The sequence below is a fragment of the Danio aesculapii genome, chromosome 9 (assembly GCF_903798145.1).
Source record: "Danio aesculapii chromosome 9, fDanAes4.1, whole genome shotgun sequence".
Classification (NCBI taxonomy): domain Eukaryota; kingdom Metazoa; phylum Chordata; class Actinopteri; order Cypriniformes; family Danionidae; genus Danio; species Danio aesculapii.
In genome coordinates this window covers 14,997,555-15,014,541 of record NC_079443.1, presented here as the reverse complement: position 1 = coordinate 15,014,541, position 16,987 = coordinate 14,997,555, and the positions used below count along the sequence as shown (strand labels likewise).

General features: G+C 35.7%; 1 protein-coding gene across 7 annotated transcripts in view; it reads right to left on the bottom strand.

Annotated features, from left to right (window-relative positions):
- dgkh (diacylglycerol kinase, eta) overlaps nt 1–16,987 on the bottom strand; it is a 176,409-nt gene that overhangs the window by 45,942 nt on the left and 113,480 nt on the right. For all 7 annotated transcript variants that reach the window (XM_056464992.1, XM_056464995.1, XM_056464991.1 and 4 more), the window contains 4 exons: nt 13,591–13,682; nt 13,412–13,511; nt 8,076–8,364; nt 4,467–4,598 (listed from right to left, as the gene is read on the bottom strand). In XM_056464992.1, coding sequence (XP_056320967.1) covers nt 4,467–4,598; nt 8,076–8,364; nt 13,412–13,511; nt 13,591–13,682 — 613 coding nt within the window. The remainder of the gene's footprint in view (nt 1–4,466; nt 4,599–8,075; nt 8,365–13,411; nt 13,512–13,590; nt 13,683–16,987) is intronic.

Here is a 16,987-nt window from a genome sequence, read left to right as displayed (position 1 = left end):
ATTCAGCAGAATGTAAAAAAAAAAAAAACACATGAGTTGCACTTAACAGCTGTGAGACAGAGGAGAGCCGGGGCCCCTGAGGGACTGAAGCAGGTTACATACAGGTTAATAAAGCCAGTCTTCATGCCCCACTGGAAACATGAGCAGACCACAGGAAGAGCCACTGTCCAGCAAACAAAGATATGTTCACTACAGAGGAAAAATATAGCAGCCAGATACTCTGGGAGACCAAATATATTTACAACTATAAACACTCATAGTCTGTGTGCTGCAAGGAAATCCCACACCTTCTGAAGGAAAACCATTGTGGGCCACTTTTAGAGAAAAAAAATCGATTCCCAATTTAGAAAATGCTGACTTTATCATTAATAATGTGTTTAATAATTATTATAATAATTCTTATATTTACATTTACATTTAGTCATTTAGCAAACGCTTTTATCCAAAGCGACTTACAAATGAGGACAAGGAAGCAATTTACACAACTATAAGAGCAACAGTGAATAAGTGCTATAGGCAAGTTTCAGGTGTGTAAAGTCCAAGAAGCAAAACAATAGTAATGTCATTTTTTTTTTTTTTGAGAGAGAGAGTACAGTTAGTGGTATTGCCAGAGAGGCAGTTGCAGATTAATAAGGAAAGTGGAGACTAAATAGTTGAGTTTTTAGTCGTTTCTTGCAGACAGCAAGTGACTCTGCTGTTCTGATGCAGTTAAGGAGTTCATTCCACCAACTGGGCAGATTGAATGTGAGAGTTTGGGAAAGTGATTTCTTCCCTCTTATGAATGGAACCACGAGTCGACGTTCATTCATAGAACGCAAGTTTCTGGAGCGCACATAAATCTGCAGAAGTGAGAGCAGATAAGAAGGAGCAAAGCCAGAGGTCGCTTTGTAAGCAAACATCAGAGCTTTGAATTTGATGCAAGCAGCAACTGGCAGCCAGTGCAAACGGGTGAGTAGCGGAGTGACATGTGCTCTTTTCGGTTCATCAAAGACCACTCGTGCTGCTGCGTTCTGAAGCAGCTGAAGAGGTTTGATAGAGTTAGCTGGAAGCCCGGGTAGTAGAGAGTTTCAATAATCCAGTTTGGAGAGAACAAGAGCTTGAACAATGAATTGAGCTGCATGTTCAGAAAGGAAGGGTCGGTCTTTCTGATGTTATAGAGTGCGAATCTGCAAGATCGAGCAGTTCTAGAAATGTGGTCAGAGAAGTTTAGTTGGTCATCAATCATTACTCCAATGCTTTTTACCATTTTGGATGCAGTAATGATTGCCACATCCATTTGGATTGAAAAGTTATGGTGTAGAGTCTGGTTGACAGAAACTTCAAGCATTTCCGTTTTCACGAAGTTAAGCTGAAGATGTTTAATATTTAATATTTATTTATTTATAATTAATTTATTTTATTATTTTTATTATTATTATTATTATTATTATTATGTTGTTGTTGTTGTAACTATAGATGATACTAATCCAAGTTAAAACATTATTAATAATATTAATGATGATAATAATGATAATAACAACAACAATAACAACAATAGCATTATTGCTGCTGAATTTTTAAGTTGTAAACAGTGAGTTTTTTAAATTATATTTTTATGGTCTAAAATCTATTTTAGGGTTTAACAATATTATTAATAATAATAATAATAATAATAATAATAATAATAATAATATTTTCAATTTTATTTTGTAGATACCTTCAATTGAAATTTAGCATATATGCCACTAGAGGGCAGCTCTAACCCTTTCAGCCACAAACACACGACAGATCCACAAACATGCGCTACATCAAAATAACACTCTGCACTTTCAAAAGAGAACATTTGACAGAGATTGCTGTGTAATATCCAGGATGGAAAGTTAACATATTAATTACTGTTCAGTTCATACACTATACAGTCTAACATATTTTATATGTAAGTACACATTATTTAGTCCCATTATTTAGTATTTTGAATACATTCATTTTCTTTTCAGCTTAGTCCCTTTATTAATCTGGGGTCGCCATAGCGGAATGAACCGCCAACTTATCCAGCACATGCTTTACGCAGCGGATGCCCTTCCAGCCGCAACCCATCTCTGGGAAACATCCACACACACTCACTCACACTCATACACTACGGACAATTTAGCCTACCCAATTCACCTGTACCGCATGTCTTTGGACTGTGGGGGAATCCGGAGCACCCGGAGGAATCCCACGCTAACGTAGGGAGAACATGCAAACTTCATACAGAAACGCAAACTGACCCAGCCAGGGCTCGAACCAGTGACCTTCTTGTTGTGAGGCGACAGCACTACCTACTGCGCCACTGCGCCGCCTATTTTGAATAAAATTTGTTGTAAAAATGTAACTTTGAACAGTATGATTAAATAAAAAGTCTAAAAGAGACGTTAAAAAACATGAAATATTACTGGTCATGTCAATATAATATCTTAGTGCGACTGAATGTATTTTATTCCAGACATAATCTGCAATTAAATGAATAAGTCATTATAGCTTATAAATTATAATCATTATAGTGAAAATAGATGAAATTCACACAGGCTACATTCACACTGCAGGCAAATGTGGCCCAAATCTGATTTTTTATTTGCCCACATGTGGCTCAGATCTGTTTTTGTGTTGACAGTGTGAACAGCTCAAACCGCATGGAATCTGATATATTCAGATTTGTGCCACTTTCATATTTAGTATTAAATCATAGATCTTATGTTTTGCAATGAGACCGCAGTGTGAACGGTTATGTAGGATTTCATAAGACTTTTACACGATCTTTGATTGGCATGCGTCATCATTCTGTGCTGTAAATGTCATCTACTCCTCAGCAGCATAGTAGAATAGCATACAGGGCAAATACTTTACTTTGTTCATTTTGAAAAGAAATTTGAATGCAAAACTGGCGCTTGTTAACCAGTCATTAACCATTAACCTTTTAAAAAATATTGTGGTGACATACTACGGATATGGACCATGGATACTACGTCCATATCTTTTACAGTCTATGGTTTTGATTCATTGCTGCCTTGTCTGACCTCACGCCTGTATACTGATCACGTATTTTGGATTTCCCTTGTACTACTGTTTTGCTCCTGTTTTTGACTTCTGCCTGTACGACCTTGATTAATAAACTGCATTTGGATCCGCAAGTCTGTTCTCAGCGTCTGCTTTGTTACAATACTCTCATTCCAGAGTAATAATCAAGGAACTTTCCTGCCGTATAATGGCTGCAGCAGGCGCAATTATATTACACAGCGCTGTTACCTAGTTACCTAGCTGTAGATTATTTTCAAGCATTGTGTAATATTATTAAGCCTGCCTGTTGCAGCCATGGTGAGGCAACAAAGTTCCTTTATTATTATGCAAAAAATGAGAGTATAACTCCTAGCTACATCGACCTAGAAAATAGCAATATTTCATTTTCTGTCTGTCATAGTACACAATGTAACTACAGAAGAGACAAGCTTTAAATAAAACAGATTACCAATGAAATACCAACAAGATGATAATTAGATTTAATAATTTATGGTAAGCTAAGCTAAAAGTGACAGACTCGCGAATTAGATGAATGAATTGAAAAATGGTAAATCTCAACTGTTTAACTCCCCTATAAAAAGCGATTATACTTTACTTAAAAAAAGTGAGTAAACCCATTGCCTTAAAAGCAACAAGTTGACTTTACAAAAATAAAGTAAACCCATTGTAACTTGAAACTGTTAAGTTGACTTAATTTTTATAAATATGCAAATAGTACTCCCTTTTTTAAAAATAAAAGTAAACTAATCACTTTTTTCCAATATACCTTTTATTATATGTTTTTATCCCAGCTTTTCTCGATCTAGCAAAATGATATACAGTAACTGAAATAAATCTGCTCTTCCAGACTCCAGCGTGTCTTCTAAACTCAAAACAGGCTATAATTGTAGATTTTATAAACTTAATGAAGCACCAAATATGTAATATTGTAATAATTATTTGAAAACAGACATGCTAAAATAGTCTGACACTGTAAAAAGGAATTAGTTGACTTTAAAAACGTGAGTACAATTAGCATAATTCTAAACATAAAGTCAACATAACAGTTCCAAATTACAATGGGTTTACTTACATTATCTTTGTGAAGTCAATTTGTTGCTTTTAAGGCAATTACTTTTACTTGATTTTAGTAACTAATCACTTTTTACAGTGTAGTTTGTTTACTTAATAATTATAAGGCAATGAGTTTCATCTCTTTTTTAAGTAAAGTCAATTAATCGCTTTTTACAGTGCATTCTAAGGGAGTCTAAGGGAGTTGTAAAATGAGTCTATTTCCAAAAAGAGAAGAGTGTTCCTTTAATGCACAAATGACATGAAGAAACTAGAGCATGGCCCAACAGAGGATTGAATGTTTAAGGCCAAGAACAAGCAAGAACAAAGAAAAGATTGACCAGCCGCAGCATGTCTGAGATATACAAGTGTGAACTCACAAGGCAGAGTTTCCAGTTCTTTAGTGTCCTCGTCCTTCTCGTTGTCTTTGTTTTCCTCTTCGCTGTCCTTCCTGAAGTCAGAAGGAGACTGAAGCTCCTGCTCCTCTGTGTGTGCATTCTGTTCATCCACCACTACAGAAAACACACAAACACAACACTCATGTACTTCTTCATGTGGAAAGCTGAATAATGAACAGGGCTTGGGAATATATGGCATATATTAATATTGATATAACATACATAATAGTCTATATTTTGCTTGGCTTTTAAAATAATGCACTTTTGTGAACATCAACATTTTTAATGTGCTTTCACAATGCTTCCTTGTCAATTGCTTCAGCTAAGAAAAATAAACTAATTGGGCTTTTTTTCATGTTGAGACTTGCTTTCACATCAGCTTGCTATACTTATTGCTATTTTTATTGATTTACTTATTCTTGATTTATTTATTGATCTACCTAGTGTTTGCTTACTTGCTGTTTTAATTCTCTTTTGCAATGAATCAATTTAAACCTCTGATTTTGTTTAAATCACTAAAACAATGGCCCATATGGCATTCCTAAATTATTTTAATTAAAAATATATATATATTTTTTTAATACATTTTAAAAAATAAATATAAAATTTATGTTTGTTTTGATCAAGCGACAACCTCCTGCTCTCCCTGAAACTGAATTCAACTGAAACTGCAATTGAAACTGAAACTGCAATTCATTGAAATTCTGCTAGTCCTGGCTCCATAATAGAGCAACTTTCTATTGACCCCACTGTGCCACTGTTAAAATGGCGGAATTTACAGCAGAAAAGATTTATTAAATCCACATAACTAAGGACGTGGACACTTGAGTGACAGCTAGGTCTCGCTGGTTGCCGTCACTTCACCTCAGCTGATTCCGGCTGATTAGCCGCTGAACTCGGCATATACATCGTATTTTTCTGTTGTTTTATGTGGCTTTACACAGTCAGTAGCTTTTTGGAATTATTTCTCACAATTATCAGATGATATGGCATGCTGTGTGCACTTAATTGTGCTCACAAACCATTTACGTGGCCTCCATTTCCCAGGTGTAACTTTTTTATTTTTATTTTATTTTAATACATTTAATTAAAAAAATATATATATTACATTTATAAAATATAACCATTATCACTTTCTAAAATTAAAATGAATTCACATAAATGAAAATAGTCAAGAAATGGCTCAATATAATGTACGATGTCAGTATGCATTCATGTTTACATAATAAAATTTACCATGTTTTCAAACTTTCAAACCTCAGTACTCGGAGAAATATGTACATAATAAACAAACAAACAAACAAACAAACAAACAGATAAATAAAAAATACAATTTAAATAGAATTTTTAATTTAATTGTAAATAAAATATAATAAACGTAAATTGAAAATATTTAAGGTCTGAAAACAAGGAACATTGTATATTTATTATTGTGTATTTAATTTAAAAACGAGCTGCATGTACAGTATACACACATGTGTATATAGTTATCACTATGGGGACTTTTTCTATTGTTGAGACTATATTCTGTCTTCTTCCCTCAACCCTAAACCTAAACCAAACCCTCACTCATTTATAAGCCATTTTCCTCATGGGTAATAAAACAAATGTCCCCACAAGTTAAAAAATAACTGGTATAACTACATCTGGTGCCCACAACATGATGAATAATGTAACTATTCATTCATTTATTTTCTTTTCGGCTTAATCCCCTTTATTAATCAGGGGTCGCCAAAGCGAAATGAACCGCCAACTTATCCAGTATATGTTTTATGCAGCGGATGCCCTTCCATCTGCAACCCATCACTGGGAAACATCCGTACACACTCATTCACACACATACATTACGGACAATTTAGCTTATTCAGTTCCCCCATGTGTTTAGACTTGTGGAGGAAACTGGAGCACCAGGAGGAAACCCACGCCAACACATGGAGAACATGCAAACTCCACACAGAAACACCAACTGACCCAGCTGAGGCTCAAACCAGCGACCTTGCTGTGAGGTGAACGTGCTACCCACTACACCACTGTGACACCCCATGATGAATAACGTAATTTATTTTCATTTTGTTGTAGTCCCTTTATTAATCAGGGGTTGCCACACCGAAATTAACCACCAACTTTTCCAGCATATGTTTTACAAAGTGGATACCCTTCCAGCTGCAACCCATCACTGGGGAACAGCCATGCAATCTTGCATTCCCACACATACACTACGGACAATTTCGTTTATTCAATTCACCTATAGCGCATGTCTTTGGGTTGCGGGGGAAACCAGAGCACCCGGAGGAAACCCACGTGAACATGGGGAGAACATGCAAACTCCACACAGAAATGCCAACTAACCTAGCAGGGGCTCGAACCAGCGACCTTCTCAGCCACTGTGACACTTATGTGCCAACCCTCACAGAAAACACTCTTTATTTTCAATTTTTTTTCAAATGACTTCATTCTGTGTGATTTATAAGCCATTTTCCTGATGGGGACTAAAAAAAATTCTCCACAAGGTCAAATATTATGACACTGTCACTTTATCATAATTTATCATAATTATAATTATCATGTTTACAAGCCTTTTTGCACTATATACTGTTCTATATCTGCACAACTCTGGTTTGCACTCATTGCCATATGCCCTTAATGTCATTGTTTTGTTTACAAATTTTTATTCTTTACATATATTTTATGTATATTTTTAGATTACATTTCCTGTATAATTGTATTTATTGTAAATTCTTTCTAAAAACTCTACTTTTTATATTAATATTATATGCACCTAGGGTCTGACAGTAACGTAATTTCGATTCTGTCCTGTACATGTGGTTGAATGGACAATAAAGCTGACTTTGACTTTGAAAAGTGACTGGTATGCCTATACTATGCCAGGACATCTGGTGGCCACAACATGATGAATAATGTAATTAATAATTAATTTATAATGTAAAGTAATTTTTACAGAGCCGATGTAAGCCCTAAAGCGGGTCAAAATCTGCTCAGAATTCAGTGTAAAAATACTATTCCGCATTAAATGGTGTGCCATATTTTGAAAATTTCTGTCACGTCAGGTTTGGTTTCTGTGCCGCTTTTGCTATGTAAAGATGCTTTAATAATGTCATTTTATCAATATAATATTGCTAATACACATATTGAGCCCTCATTTCAATGAATATAAATCAAGAACATCACGCAGACCTGAACCCAAATATGTTAAAGGGATAGTTCACCTCAAAATCTAAATTTACTCACACTAAAACCTTTATGACTTCCTTTCTTCTCAAAAGAAGATATTTCAAAGAAAGCTGAAAAGCTGTAACCACCGACTTCCATAGTTTAAAAAACAAAAAAAGATGGAAGTCAATGGTTACAGGTTTCCAGCATTCTTCAACATATCTGCTTTTGTGTTCAACAAAAGAAAGAAACTCAAACAGGATTGAAGGGTGAGTAAAAGACAGAATTGTCATTTTCAGGTAAACTATCCCTTTAACCTACTGTATATACAGTATGATGACCTATTTAAGTTACATGATTCCTCATCTATTTCGTCTATGTTTTCAAAAACACATATGAGGATCAGCTAAAGAATCGTACTTCTCTCAGCCTGCTCGATGATCTGTCTGAGGGCTTTCTTCAGGCTGTTGGCCCTCAGCATCAGCTGCTCTCTGGGTCTGAAGAGTTTATGAGCGGAGCCTTTCTCCGTCTCGTTCTCCTTCAGCTCTGTTAGAGACTCTTCGCTCAGATCTTCCTCCTCCTCCAGCTCTTCCTCCTCCACCTCCTCCTCCACGATGGGCGGTGTGGTGAGGGCTGCGGGCGACAGGACCTGAGCCTCTAAATTCAGCGTCTGCAGGAGCGACTCCAGCTTCTCGTTCAGCATTGCACACTGGGTACAGACCGGGTTGGGAAGGTTACTTTCAAAATACAGATAACATTCTTAATAAAGTATTTTGTAACAATTATCGCTAGATTAATCAACTTAGGTAACTTAAAACTTACTATTTACTAACCCACAAGTGATTTCAAACCTTTATAAGCTTCTTTCTTTTGTTGAACACCATAGAAAATGTTTTGAAAAAAGCTGAAAACATTTACTATTGACTTCCATAGTAGAAAAAAACAAATACTATGAAGTCAATGGTTACAGGTTTTCAACATTTTCCAAAATATCTTATTTTGTGTTTACCAGAAGAAAAAAACTCAGAAAGGTTTGAAGCAAGTACTGGGTGAGTAAACGGTGACAGAATTTAAATTTTGGGGTGAACTATCCCTTTAATCAAAATACTTTGGAATGCTAAGGTAAGAAGGGTTCTCTAAACACATTGGACTTGTTTTTCATTTCTGCATATTATTCTTTACGTGAAATTTGAGTAAGGAAATATCTTTAACAGGGTTTATGCAAGGTTTCACCATATCAAATTTAAGACATTTAAGACATTTTTAAGACCATTATGAATTAAAATTAAAACGAAAGGCAAAGGATTCTATTGTTTTTTCTCATAAAGATTATCCACATATGTTAAATAACGTGTGAAAACAAGGTCAAGTTGTATGCATACCTTTTTTCTCAACATTATTATTTTTTTTTTTTACAAAAAATGGACAAGTTTTAAAAACTAAACTAAACTTTAAATGTATTCACAATACAATGTCTGTCCAGGGGTGCATTTCCAAACAAAGACATAACTCATGGCCGAACTATTATAGTATTATGCATCGTTTAGGAAATAAACGATGTAGTGATGAGTGTTTCCCAAAACCATAGTTTCTCTTACAAATCCATTGTTTGAATCACATTAGTTATAATGTAAAATGGCTATAATGACACTCAAAACAAGGTGGAGTAACAACTTCTTTAGAGAAAAAACCTCCATAATTTTTGTATAAAATTATATTGTTTTACACGCACATGCATTTAAAAAAATACAAATATTAGTTTTGGTAAAAACATGCACCCTATTTCCATATAAACTGAAATTTATGTAAACAGCACATATAGGACCAATATTTACTTTACAAATATTATTGAGAATATTCATATTCTATTCTAAAACATAAAAACCACTTAGCTAACACAGCTCACAGATAAATCCTATAAATTGTTAATGGCTGTAATTTACAGTGGGCTATTTATTAGGAAATGCAATAATAATAATAATAATAATAATAATAATATATTAATGATAATAATAATGGCGACGCAGTGGTGCAGTGTTTAGTGCTGTCGCCTCACAGCAAAAAGGTCGCTGGTTCGAGCCTCGGCTGGGTCAGTTGGCGTTTCTGTGTGGAGTTTGCATGTTCTCCCCGTGTTCGCGTGGGTTTCCTCCAGGTGCTCCGGTTTTCCTCACAGTCCAAAGACATGCGGTATAGGTGAATTAGGTAGGCTAAATTGTCCGTCATGCATGAGTGTGAATGAGTGTGTATGGATGTGTCCCAGAGATGGGTTGCAACTGTAAGGGCATCCGCTGCTCAAAACATGTGCTGGATAAGTTGGTGGTTCATTCCGCTGTGGCGACCCCGGATTAATAAAGGGACTAAGTCGAAAAGAAAATGAAAGGATGAATAATAATAATAATTATTATTATTTTTTCTTTAATAATTTTTTTTTCGGGGTTTTCACCTTTATTGGATAGAAAAGTAGAGAGTATTGACACGAAAGCATAGAGAGGGGAAGGATCGGCATAGGACTGCGAGGTGGTAATCAAATTCGGGTCACCATGAGCACCGGAGCACATGTGTTGACGCACTAACCACTACACCACTGGCACCAACGAAAAGTCTACTTTTACAACTGTGACATTCAAACCACTGCAGAAATGTTCTGACCACTAGGCCCATGTTATTTACAGTAGGGTACAGACACATTTCTTAATAAATAGCGTTCTATAGATTAAAACAATTAACAAGTGCTATATATTTTGTTTTCACAAGCTTTGGAGACGTAAACAAAAGCACAAGCTTTGGATAACGTAAATTCCGCTTTTAAATAATAGTCTCCTATAGCTTTCATCATGAGCCACAGCGGTGTTCAAAATGGCATAAATGTTTTCAAAGTGCACTACGATGGGAATTGTCAATATGAAGATCGCTAAAACTAACATGATTTAAGACATACAACACAATTTTTCTGTAAATGTAAGAATTTTTAAGGTCTAACATTTTATTTTTGAAATTGAAGACTTTTTAAAGACTGTCTAATACTCAAAAAGGCAACACAACACAGATTTTTAAATGGTAGATTAATGTACATTGGACTTATTTCTTCTGGGAAACATGCAAGCATTAGCTGCTAAAGGGCAGTACTACTTTAATTGATAAAAATATATATAATCTTTAAACAATATAAGAAAAAAATCACCCTGTTCAAAAGTTTACACCACTTGCTCTTCTTAATTATGAAAATTCTGTCATTAATTACTAACCATCATGTCATTCCAATCAGACAAATACACTTCACGTAACACAAATGAAAGATATTTTAGATGAAATCAGAGAGCTCTCTTCCGTAGACAGCAATCATCTCGAGACATTACCAAAAGCACTTTAAACATCATATTTATAGTTTTTTTGCCACACAAAATTGTTCATGGAGCTTCGTATGACTATAGTTAAACCACTGAGACCATATGAAATGTTTTCTAGATGTCTTGGGACCATTGTGCTCTATGGAGCATCAGAGAGCTCTTAGATTTCATCTAAAATATCTTAATTTGTGTTCTGAAGATGAACTAAGACATCAGGGGATTGGAACGACATGAGTAATTATTAACAGAGTTTTAATTTTTGGGTGAAGTAATCCTTTAACACAGGGGTGTCAAACTCATTTTAGCTCAGGGGCCACATAGAGTAAAATCTTACAAGTCGGCCGGACTGGTAAAGTCATGGTATATGTAACTTGAAACAACAAGTGGGGGGTGGCAGGGGAGTGCGCGGTGATGTATGCGAGGACAGGTGGGGGGAGAGAGGGGTGAGCAACTTATTTGCGGGGGGCGAGATGTGCCATTTCCGGGAGATTATCATTCGTTTGCGGGCATCCAGGAGTCTTGATGCATATGTGAGAGACTTCCGGAATTTCCAGGAGACTTGGGATGTCTGCAGAACTATATCAGGGTGTCTCATGCAGCAGTTTAAGTGAGGTTGCATAGTTTATTTGACCCATGATAACTGGCATCTTTTAGCTTTCACCAGCGCATCAATATCAGGCATCACATCCTGAGTGGCAGTCAATTTCAGGATGTAATTCAAGTGATTGTGCATGAGCTTTCTTTTATTTATGCTCATCACTGAAAAAACTTTCTCACAAAGATATGTGGTTCCAGACACAGTGGCTAATTTGTATGAATTCGTACGATCTCATTCGTACAACTTTGTATGATTTGCTTATCCACCAATGATGGTTGGATTTAGGGGTGTGGTTGTGTGCCACGCCTCCTTTTTCAAATGGTACATTTTCATACGAATTAACTTGTCCGAATTAGCCACTAATTGGACAAAACGTAAAATAGTTCTCATGAGATCACCTCAGTGTGGTATGAAAGGGTATAGATGAGGTCTTTCTCTCTGAGAAGGCTGTCAAACTGATGCTGACTCAGGCTTCTGGATAGGATGAAATTAACTGTTTGCTATTGCGCCATTCAATGGACACAATTGAAACAGCAGTTTCTTTTATTGAATAATTGACCCTTCGCTAAGCCACACACAAAAACCGCCATCCACCAATTATGGCTTAGCAACTGTAGCTACACGCAGGGGCTCTGTCAAGCTTTCGAGCGAGGAAAACAGGCCAAAGCGTTGTACATATGGATAGTGCAAATCTGATACCCGGTATCCTTAAAGTTTAGACGGGGTGGTGGAATTTTTTCCCTTTTCAAAACCAAAAACCAAAGAGGAGAAATGCCAGAGTGGATCAAGCTCTGTGAGGGGCGCTAAAGGAGCAGAGTTAAGTTGGTTTTGTTTTGATATTCCTGACACATTTAGTGATAGATGGCAATAACTCACACACCTCTTACCCTCAACAGATCTAAACTGTGTTTCCTACAAAAATACAAAGCAGGTTATGTTTCACAGCTGTCTTTTTCTTTTTTTTTACTCGATATTATGAGTGATACTCCGTTTAAGCCTTCGCCAGAGTAACTTAGTCATACTAATAGCGAATAGGTCATAATGACATGAGTTATTGATACGGAAAATACGAATCTGCGAATCTGTTGATAACTTTTCTGAACTTCATATTTCCATCTATTTCAAGCTACGAATATTTGAAATTACAAACCAACAGTAACTAAGGAGGGCGGGGCTTAGCGAAGGGTCAATTGCAGCTCATTTTTATACTTCACAAAATCATCTCGCGTGCTGCATTAAATTAGTTTGTGGGCCTGATCCAGCCCACGGGTCATACACCCCTGCTTTAACACTTAAATGTTGCATTATTTATGCTGTACACTCAAAAACTAAATTGTGTTGCTTGTTGAGATGAAACAGCACAATTCTTGAGATTATTTAGTGACAACTTAATTGTTTTATGTTTAATCTACATAATTTTGTTAAGCTTTATCGATTTGTGTTGGGACAATATGAATGAATTGTGTGGAACCCTGCTTTTTTTTTAAGATCTCAAAACTCTTGCTAGCAAAATATTATTAAAAAATGCCTTCAAGTGGCACTTTAAATTTAAATTAGTTTACACTGATTGCCCTACACTGTAAAAAATTATTCATTGGATTTACTAAATTGTTTTAAGGTAAGTGGTTGCAAACAATCTATATATACCTTAAAAAAGGTAAATGCAATAAATCATTTTTTTTCCATGTATTGCAAAGACAAAGAGCAATAAAGACAAAAAGCTGTGACATTAATGAATAGTTTTTACAGAATGTCCACTATTTTTCTGCACATATTTAGGGCTATAACCTAAAGAGTTATCAGAGACTTACTTTAAGAGCCAATGCATCGGATTCTTCTGAGCTGTCGCTGCCTCTCTCGTAACACTTTCCAACTCTGGACACAAATTCCTTCACCGTCTCACACAATACTCTGGAGAAGAAGAGAGCAATGTTGCCTTTACCGTTGTTTCTGTTTGCTAATATGCAGTGTAAAATGCGTGAGGACTTACTTTGATGAAGATATGACCACTGAGTGCTGATCTGAGTTCAGAATCTTTGTGAGATGAGCAGCCACTGAATCCTCATAAGCTGATATCTGTAACTAAAACCACCCAAACGGATCACATCATGCAATGCTTGCATTGTAAAGAGCAATAGAATGGGGAAAACAATAGGAGGAAAGGTTTAACTGATAGGGTTAAAAAAACATTTGTTTACAAGTTAAATAAGGTCTGTGGAAAACAACTTGACACTGATTTTGCTATATAAAATGTAAATATGTGTTTTTAATAAGAGAATGCTTGAGATGCAAGTGTGTGCAGTATATGTTATAGAGCAAAATATCCAAGAATTGGGTAACACTTAATTTTAGGGGTCCAAAATAATGCATTAGTTAAGCACTATTTTTTGTTCACAATTAAGCATTAGTTAAAAACTAAAGCACTAGTAATTAATGGTTAACTAAAGCCCTGCTCACACTGTGAGATTTCAGCAACGACTTTGTCATCTGACACAAATTTGTAAAATCCTAAAAGATTCCTGAAATCCTAGGCTAAAATTGTTGATCTTTGTCGATCAGATTTTTCCTCTGATAAATTTCTGGCAGTTTGAAAAGATTTCAGACACTTTCCTACAGTGTGACAACAGCTGCAATGAGCGTCAATCCAAGAACCAATAAAAGCTCCGAATTTGATGACGCGATCATCCACCAGTGATTCCTGGTTTGACTACGTGGGGCACAGTTTCATGTTCAGGGTGATTCTGTAACCAGATCAGCCCGTAGTGTGGAGCTCTCATGCTCTATACTATGTATATTTTGAAGTCAGATATGCATCTTTTGATCTTAGATCTATCTTTGAGAATTTGATGTCTTGTATTGATTGTTCATAAATAGACTGAATAATTGGCATAATGCATATTTACTATTTAATTGTTATGTTTGAACGCATTCTACTTACTCTGTAATTATTCATTTTAGTAGATTATGCTGTATCCTTGTTTCTGCACTTCCTGCGTCAGGTCAGTAGATGGACTAAAGTTCAGTTGAGATGGAGCATTGAGCACACTTATTGTATTTTAGGGATCCGACTGACTCTTGACATTGATTCAAGTGTAATTAGGTGGAAAGGGGGTTAATTCCGTCCAGGGGGTGCGTTTCCCAAACAACGACGTAACTCACGGCTGAACTATCATAGTGGGATGCATCGTTTGGGAAAAGAATGATGTAGTCATGAGTGTTTCCCAAAATGCATAGTTTCTCTGTCGCAGATCAATCGCTTGAACCATGTTATTTATAACGTAAAATGCCCACAATGATGCTCTACACGGGGTGGAGTAACAACTTCTTTAGAGAAGAACCCCATCATTTCTTTGTGCAAATTATATTGTTTTACACAAACACGCATTTAAAATAAAGTCCAATATTAGATTTGGTAAAAATGATATATCCTATTCTAAAACATAAAATCACTCACAAAAGCTAACACATATTCTAATGTCATATATAAATCATATGAATAAATAAATAAAGAGGCTATTTATTATAAAATGAAATTTAATATTTATTATGTATTATTAGAAATGAAAACATCATACTTTAATAATAATAATAATAATAATAATAATAATAATAATAATAATAATAATAATATTAATGATGATGATGATTGTCGTTTCACAGCAAGAAGGTCGCTGGTTCGAGCCTCGGCTGGGTCAGTTGGCCTTTCTGTGTGGAGTTTGCATGTCCTCCCTGCGTTCGCGTGGGTTTCCTCCGGGTGCTCCGGTTTCCCCCAAAGTCCAAAGACATGCGGTACAGGTGAATTAGAAAGGCTAAATTGTCCGTAGTGTGAGAGTGAGTGCGTAGGGATGGTTCCCAGAGATGGGTTGTGGCTGGAAGGGCATCCACTGCGTAAAACATGTGCTGGATAAGTTGGTGGTTCATTCCGCTGTGGCGACCCCAGATTAATAAAGGGACTAAGTCGAAAAGAAAATGAATGAATGAATGAATGATGATAATGATGATGATGATTATTATTATTATTGTTATTATTATTATTATTATTAAGTAGGATATTGTTTATTTATTTTTTATTTTTAAGAAAAGTCTACTTTTACAATTTGACACTTGTAAACCACAGCAGATTGTTCTAACTAGCAGGCCATATATGTCTTATACAGTACAGATACTTGATAAATAACCTATAAATAAAAAAAAATTAATTAATGCTTTTTGTTTTCACAAGCTTTGAAGATGTAACATAATTTCCACTTTTATATAATAGGTCAACTATAGCTTTTGCCATGATGCTTTGTTCAAAATGACATCAATGTTTTCAAAGTGCACTGCCAAGGTAGCACAATTGTAAACATGAAGATCGCTAAAACTGAACTGTAAAAAATATTTTGAAAGCAAATTACACCTAAGAGAGATGACCTTAATGCTTTTTTATTTTTAATAATAATAATATATTTTATTTATAACGCGCTTTTCCAAAACCCAAAGCGCTTACAAGAAAGTTAAAACAACAAAGCACAGTAAACAATAAAAAATACAATAAAAAACACAGTAAGAATAAAAGATATCAAAAATTTAAAACAGTACTTAAAAGATGAGTTTTAAGTAGCTTTTTAAAAGCGTCCAATGAACCGGTATTCCTAATGTTAGTGGGAAGAGCATTCCACAGTTTGGGAGCACGGACCGAGAATGCACTACCTCCCATGGTGTTGAGTTTGCAGCGATGCTGAAACAGCGTAGGACTTAATCATTCCAACTTTGAATGTTAGAATGTTTTAAATGAATAGGGCATAGGGGGGATAAGTGGGAATATAACACAGCCAGGAACTATGTTTCTAACTACAGCTCTAGAGGTGTAGTTGCGGGTGCTCAAGTTTGCGATGCAGTTTGCGAGTGTTCGTTGGAGCGACGGATTTGGGAAATGGCAAATCAACAAACTATGTTTGTAACGACGTTGTTTTTGTGAAACCCCAGGGCAACAAGGAGTTGCATGACTAACCTAGATAGGGTACCCAACCCTTGTTTGAAAGTAATGTTATTCTAAATTAAGTGTACATGGGAAACCATGAGCTTGGCTAAACCAAAATTATTATAGAAAACAGTAGTCGGTTACATTTATAATAATGGCCTAAACCTCTGATTAGAAATGATATTGTCTTTACTCAAGGGTGTACATCTAAGGGGGACTAATTAAAGATACTTTAGAATGAGCAAGCATAGGAGCGGCCGTCTAAAAGTGTTAGTCAATTACCTCTCTTTAATAATCAAGTCTGACAAGAGTGTGACTGTGAGGGACGCCATCGGCCGAGGCGATTCCTCTGAGCGACATGAGCACCCAAATGAACAAATGTAATAGTTATGAGTGAAGAAAAAAAGACAAAAATTCCAAACAT